General features: G+C 41.5%; 1 protein-coding gene across 1 annotated transcript; it reads left to right on the plus strand.

Annotated features, from left to right (window-relative positions):
• Nucleotides 1-345: 345 nt before the first annotated feature.
• On the plus strand, nt 346-7,464 carry LOC100540086 (C-terminal-binding protein 2; the record flags this gene model as incomplete). Its single annotated transcript, XM_010719211.3, has 8 exons — nt 346-504; nt 596-740; nt 3,275-3,481; nt 4,087-4,301; nt 5,094-5,224; nt 5,376-5,503; nt 6,078-6,198; nt 7,253-7,464. Coding segments are annotated over 8 exons (1,278 nt in total), but the record flags the coding sequence as incomplete, so codon positions are not given.

Consider the following 7,464-nt stretch of genomic DNA (forward strand, 5'->3'; position numbering starts at 1 on the left):
CTGTCAGGGACGCTGTGAACTCGGAGGTCCTTCCGCACACTTAGGAAGGGAATGGAACGGAATGCTGAGCCGGAGGGAGGCGGTGTAACGCAGACTGGGCCTGAACCGAGTGCTGTTTGTTTTAGGATTTTCGAGTAAGAGGATGTGCTTGCAAGCGTGTCGTTTCTGTTACCTTATTAATGATTGAGCTTTTTTAAAAAAAAATAAAATTTGAATCGATGGTATGGAAGTATTATTTTTCATTCCTCCTAGATTCATTTCCTAGTTGTTGAGGGACTTCTTGGACCTCAGATGAGGACTCCAGAGTTCTTATCTTTCACCTAACCACTCCTGTTGACTTTCTTAATAGGCATACGGCCTCCTGTTGTGAATGGCCCAATGCCATCACGGCCACTGGTTGCGCTCCTGGATGGAAGAGATTGCACTGTGGAGATGCCCATCCTGAAGGATGTTGCTACAGTTGCATTTTGTGATGCTCAGTCAACTCAGGAAATCCATGAGAAGGTGGGAAAGAAAACATGAGAGCATTTATACATAAAGCTCTGTCTCTTTGAGTAAGGAAGCAAAGATTGATTTGGACTTCTTTCTGTTGTAGGTACTGAATGAAGCAGTAGGAGCTCTGATGTATCACACCATTACACTGTCTCGTCAGGATCTGGAGAAATTCAAAGCCCTCAGGGTCATTGTGCGTATTGGCAGTGGCTATGACAATGTTGACATCAAATCTGCTGCAGAATTAGGTATGATGATGCCATGTGGGCTCTTTTGTGATCAGAACTGAATGAGGAGTCAGAACACTACATTTTTTCTACTTTTATAACTGAGTACATTTGAAACCTTTACATGAGAAGATTTGGAGCTGCTTAGTGGGAGCTCCCATGGAGCTGCATGTTTACATAGCAGGGAAATATCCGAGCTGTTGGATGGCCTGTAAGGAAGATTCTCAGATCTCAAACTTCTCTGCGGAAGAGGCAGATTCTTTGAAATTGTCTGGAGTTCAGGAACTTAAAATACAATGTCTACATAACTCCTTGGTGAGGCAGTTTTGGATTGGTTGTGGGAAAATGATTGTGCAAACTGATGTCTGAAAGCATCGTTCAAATGCTGACGCTGGGTAAGCTCGTTGCAGATGCTAGTTTAGTGAGTTTCTTTTACGTTTTTATAGCAGGTAGATTCTGGTACAATATTTTATGGAATACTTAAGAACTTTGGAGTTAAGGCATGGGAAGAGTCTCTGTATCAGGTGACAAAAATTGCTATTTGTTACTAAAGATATGGCAGTGTGGCTTTTAAACTTTGTAGTTTCCTTAGGGAGATGGATCGGCTAAGAATGTTACCTTCTTTCTTGAGGTTGTTCCAGTGTTTTGAAAGTTTTCTTAATGCAAATTAAATAAAGTTTAAACTAAGTGCAAGTATTTATATCTAAAATTGTAACAGACAATACAGATCCAAGGTCTGCAAGAACAGATGAGCTGTAAACAAATGAAGAATGCAGTTTTGTCTAGTACCTGATTGAAGTCTTAAGAGTGTTTTCATCTGAACTCAGCTAAAGATTGCTAATTTCCTTGCAAGGTCTCCACCTCTTACCCTGCCATTACACTTCAGGGCTGCATTCCAAACATAGTCCTCTCCTAGGGTTCTCTACTTAGTGTTACCATGCATGTTTTTGATTTGGATTCAAAGCTTTCCTTTTCCTCCTCATTCTGCACTCAACCTAAGCAGGTAAAGTTCTTTCACCATCAAATTGCTTCTTGCCATTTTGGAGAGCTAGTGTGATGCTTCGTATTCATAGCCAAATTTTCTTTTCAGTGGACAATTAATGATTATTTCCATGCTTAGCCAGTCCCTTTAATCCATTCTGAGATACGATACTGTTTCTCACATGTTCCCAATCCTCTGGTCCAAAGAGTTGAGTATGTGCTTTCTACCGTGCAAATATCATTGAGTGTAGACACAAATATGTGCCTAGTTATGTAAGAAATGAACACAGGTGGCTTTTCTGAAGTTGAATGAGCTGGTAACTAGTGAAAGTAAAAGAAGTTAGTTGGGTTTTCCTGTCTGCTCTATTTATCTCCTCCAAATAAAATGTGTGGCATTGTGACACAATTATAAAGTGTTTGATAGATAAAAGGAATCATATCTGGGATCATGCATAGCCTTTGCTTTCCTAATTGGCTAGGGATGAGACTGTGATCTGAAGTTAGTTGAACATCTCTTGTGGTGCACTGCTGAATTTCCTTCCAACCATTACTTAGATTTTACCCCTAATTTTTAGATAGCTGGTGGACTTTTGAGGAGGAAACGTTTGCTTATTTTGTCAAGTGGCTAGGGTTGCTGTTCAGAATAGGCCCTTTTTTTTTTTTTTAAATTCAAGTTGTGGGGTTTTTTTTGCTAAAAATTTTGCCAGATTAAAAAAAGTCTCTTCCAAAGAGATGTTACCCCTACTGGGGAGCAGAAGGCTGTTGAATGAAGGATAGTAGCAGTGAAGCCGTATGCAGCCTGTCTCTCTGTGATTTTTGTTTTTTCTTGAGGGGGCAGAGGGATAGGTTGTTCAGGATTGACCAGGTTTTGTTACAGTGCTCTAACATCTTTCCGTTTCCTGACAGTAATCTTTCTTAAGGTTTCCAGCACCTTAACTCTATTGGTGTTAGTAATTTACCTGATGGCTCTGGCCTTTGTTTTATGGTCCCTTGTGGCTGTATGTTTTTCTAGAGTACGTGTATTACATGTCATTATTTTTAAATATAATTTCAAACGTCTGTGTTTTTTCTCTACAACTAATGAATTAATTAATTAGTGTTGCTCATGGAGAAGCTGTTAGTTGCAGTCAACGTCTGGTCAGTGAGGCATGAAAGAACTTAACCATCTGTCATCTTAATTCTTCTACAGTCTGTCCAAGAGTACCACTGGAATGAGTGCATCTTTCAATGTAGAGAACTTATGAAGTTTTCTTTTGTCACTTGTGTGATCTATTTGCCCTCATTTCAGGGTGGTGGTTTTTTTGTTTCAATTTTTTTTTTTTAGCTGGTTAGGGTGTCAAATAAATATATGTATATAAGGAAAGGGATGATATTTCCTTGGGGTTAAAAAGCTGTCTGGTCCTATCTATGTTGCTGTAGAACTACTTTTTGAAATGAATTCTGTAGTTCTTGGTAGTACTGTATACAGTGGTAGCACTGAATTATGTTTCAGTACTTCTGCCTAGAGAGTTGTATTTTGGTTTATTTTATCGTCACATGACAACAAAAATCTCATGAACTCTATGGCTTTGTAGGCATTGCAGTTTGCAACATCCCTTCCTCCTCGGTTGAGGAGACTGCTGACTCCACTCTCTGCCATATCTTGAACCTCTATCGACGCGTTACTTGGCTCCATCAGGCCATGCGGGAGGGGAATCGAGCTTCAAGTGTAGAGCAGATTCGAGAAGTGGCTGGAGGTGCTGTGCGTATCCGTGGGGAGACTTTGGGCATCATTGGACTAGGTAAGTGATGGGAATCTTAGACTGAAAAATAAACTGAATGTCTTTGGGAACCAAAAGAGTCACAGACTGGAGAGGGAAAAAAAAAAAAAAAAGGATAATTCTACAGCTGTTCATTGTGAAACACACTGACTCATAAGAAATGCTAGTGCCCTATTCTGTGATGATGAACATCTTGAAGAGTTGGGTATATGTCATGGGTTTGGGGATTTTTATTCCTTGTTCATACTGTTAGAAGAATTGGAATTTTCAGGCAGCTCTTCTCAGTGACTGTTTCCCTGTATACTAGGCTCTGTATCAGTAACAAAGCTGCCTGAAAGCTTCCATTTCCTTCAAGTTCTTACTGCCTCTGAAACAGGGTACAGGCTTGATTTGAAAAAACAGAGCTCCTTTTAGGCTATTGCATGGGGAAGAACTAGAATTAGCCACATGGGATCAACACTGAATTGCCTACACTGGGTTGCTATGGCAATCCTAGGAATGTCCAGGGCTGCATTACCTTGGGCCTTGGCAGTAAACTCCAGCATAGGCTCCCAGTCTACCCCAGTATCTTGTCTTTAAAGTTTGTTTTACCTTTCCTTGATGATTGTGGGTTTTCTTTTGTGAAGGCCGAGTTGGACAGGCAGTGGCTCTGCGAGCCAAGTCCTTTGGCTTCAACGTGATTTTCTATGATCCCTATCTGCCGGATGGAGTGGAGCGATCCTTGGGTTTACAACGAGTAGGAACCCTGCAGGATCTACTAATGCACAGCGATTGCATCACATTGCACTGCAGCCTGAATGAACATAACCATCACCTCATCAATGACTTCACTATTAAACAGGTGCAGCAGGAGCTTGATTTCCTCCACAGAACACTGTGGAAATGAATGCAAACAGAAACTGCTGCTTTCACAGAGGCTGAGAGCGTGTGAATCCTGCTGCCTCTACCGTGTGCCTCCTGCTGCCTTTGGAGGCTGGGAGCATGTGGATCTGGGTGCCTGTGCTTTGTGCTTATAGAATTTCTTGTTAAGAGAAAGATAGGATTATCTTTTCTTGCCAAGTAATTTATTAAGAATTATTATTGAGAATGTTTTCAGTGATTAAATAATTTCAAATTACCTTTAAAATTAATAACTGGCTGTACTGGTTAGAGCTAGATCTGCTGTGGCTGGGACTATAAGCTTCTTTACACTGCTCTGCCAAACTCTTCCTGCTCAAGCCCACTGCAAAGCCAGTCTCGGGCTCTACTCCAGTAGTTTGTGAATGTTTTTCTGTGCTTTCATGAGAGACATCTGGATACAACAGTCCAGTTTTGTATAGCTGTGTACTTGATTCATGTCCTCTTTCTTCTTTAAAGTAGTAGGATGAATATGGAGTGCAAAACTTGAGAGTTCCACTTTTGCCCTTGTTGTCTTTTTTGTGGTTTTTGTTTGTTCATTTTAAAAGCAAATTTCTCAGGCATTGCTTGCAGGCATTTCCCCTGTGATTAGCTTTGCAGTGAGAGCACTCCTAGTTCGTCCAGGCCTCATCTAATCACTGCAGGCTGCTGCTCATTTCCAGTAGACTTCCCAAGATTCACTTTGCTCTCCTGAAAAGTCTCTTTATCAACGCACTTAATGTTTTTCTTCTTCCAGATGCGCCAGGGCTGCTTCTTAGTGAACACAGCCCGAGGAGGTCTGGTCGATGAGAAAGCCTTAGCACAAGCCTTGAAGGAGGGGAGAATCAGAGGAACGGCACTGGATGTACATGAATCTGAGCCTTTCAGGTAAAACTGTGCATGCATGCCCGTGTTATCCTATGATTCATGCAGTGGATGATTCTTTTTTATTTAAATTACAGTGATACTTGAGAGGACAGGTGGGATTACCATTTCTGGAGAGAAACCACTTTTTTTTCCCTTTTTTTTCCCCCCACAGCTTTGCTCAGGGGCCCTTAAAAGATGCACCCAATGTGATCTGCACCCCACACACAGCCTGGTACAGTGAGCAGGCTTCCATTGAATCCAGAGAAGATGCAGCTAAAGAGATCCGCAGAGCTATTACAGGTAATTAGGAAGACTGTGCTCTGCAGCTGCTGATGAATTAGGAGTCTTTTTGTTAGTTCACTGCAAGGATTATGGATTTGAAATTGCTAACTGTTCTTTAAATATTAGGCTCATTAACTAGTTTCTGGAGCTGGAGTGTAAGTTGATAGTTGTCTCTTTGTCTCTTGAGAATCTAGTAACTAATGCTGAAGTGGCACTTTCTTTCCTTTGGAAGGCATAAGAGTTGCAATCTCTTACGAAGTTTTCTAAATCCTTTGCAATAATTGCTTTGACGGTTACTTTGTATGCTTTTTTTGGAGTAGCACAGTTTGTGTCTTAGGGAAGGTAAGCCTTGGCAATTGCAGTTTATGTGGCCAGTGGTTTCCCCAAGATCACGGAAGTGGTAAGGAAGGATCAGTTTCCTCTGTTGGGCAAGGGAGACTCCTCTGAACATCATTATCATATGGAAGTAGATGGAAAGGATACTGAGCATTTCCTTTATTCTTTTCTTCTGTTTGTCTCCTGTTTCCCTGCTATTTGTCTCTTGTTTTTGTTTGTTTGCTTGTTTTGTTTGTCATTCTTGGTGTTCCCACAGGTCATATTCCTGACGCTTTGAGGAACTGTGTTAATAAGGAATATTTGCTGTTAGCAGCTCAGTGGTCCGGTATTGATCCTGCAAGTGTCCACCCAGAACTCAACGGAGCTGCAGCATACAGGTGAGATATGTAGGTTGTCTGAGTTATTGCTTCCAAACATATCTTCCTGCTGCAGTAGGTCAGCCATCACTGTTGGGGCTTGAGAACGGCTTGTACCTACAAGCAGATGTGCTTTTGTGCGTTTATACACTGTAAATGAGCTTTGTGCAAAAACTTAACAGCAGCACTCCTGAATCCATTCCAGGATTTAACATTTTCCTGAACATGCTTAGTTCCAGCTGGGTACTGGTTAATTTTTCCTAATGCTTGCAAGACCTTTTCAATAGATATATAATATAAGAAAGCCTGCTGGATGTCTGAAAAGAGATCTGGATCTTAACACGCAGAAGGCGTGTATATTGCTGTGGCTTTATAAATAAAACATGGTTCTTACCTGCATCACAGATGAGGACTTTTAAAATGGCATTGTTCAGTAGTTTTAGGCAGTGGCCTAAATGGGTTATATTTCAGGCTGTTACAGACCTGCCAAGTGACTCTGGATAGCTTGTTTCCCATCTGTTTTTCTCCTGTCTGTAAAATAGGAAATATATTCTCTTCCTTTCTCTGAGATATCTACACAGATTCTGATGTATTTATGGAGAAGGAAGGTATAAGGAGGCTACATGGAAGTAAAGGGTTCATTAGCAATTCATAGGTGTCTTTACTATTTTTCATCTTATTTTGACTGTTTTACTAGTTTAGCTCTTTTCTGTGTTGGAGGCCAGTGAAAGATAGGTGGTAGACTGCATTCTTTCTGTTGTTGCAGAGGCCAGCTCTTCAGGCTACGTCCACACTGTGACTCATGCTGTTTCCCACTGGTTATAATTTTTGCACCTGTCTTCCAAATGCTTAGTACATGACTTAGAACTGCCTCTACCTTCTGAGAACAAGTGTAAATTGGTAGTGGGTGGTAACTGCTGTTCTTCAGCTCTGGAGACTTTCCCTGTGTTCTGTTTTGGAGCAGCTCTGCTTAAAGGAGGGATTTGTATTCAGTTGCCTGAGGGCACACACATCTCTTTTCCCCTTGCATAACTGCTAGACAAGCATGTAATTTCTATGTTTCTATTGGTTTCAGGTTTCCTCCAGGAGTAGTGGGAGTAACCACCCCTGGGCTACCAGAACCACCAGTAGTGGAAGGGATTGTAGCTCATGGGATCCCTTCTGTTTCCCACTCTGCACCGCGTACCCCTTCCCCAGGAGAAACAAGCAAACTGGATGCAGACAGAGAGATTCCTGCTGATCAGTAGCAGCATCTTTATCTTCTCTTCTCTGGCAGCAGGAAAAAAA

This window comes from Meleagris gallopavo, chromosome 15, assembly GCF_000146605.3.
Source record: "Meleagris gallopavo isolate NT-WF06-2002-E0010 breed Aviagen turkey brand Nicholas breeding stock chromosome 15, Turkey_5.1, whole genome shotgun sequence".
Taxonomy (NCBI): Eukaryota; Metazoa; Chordata; class Aves; order Galliformes; family Phasianidae; genus Meleagris; species Meleagris gallopavo.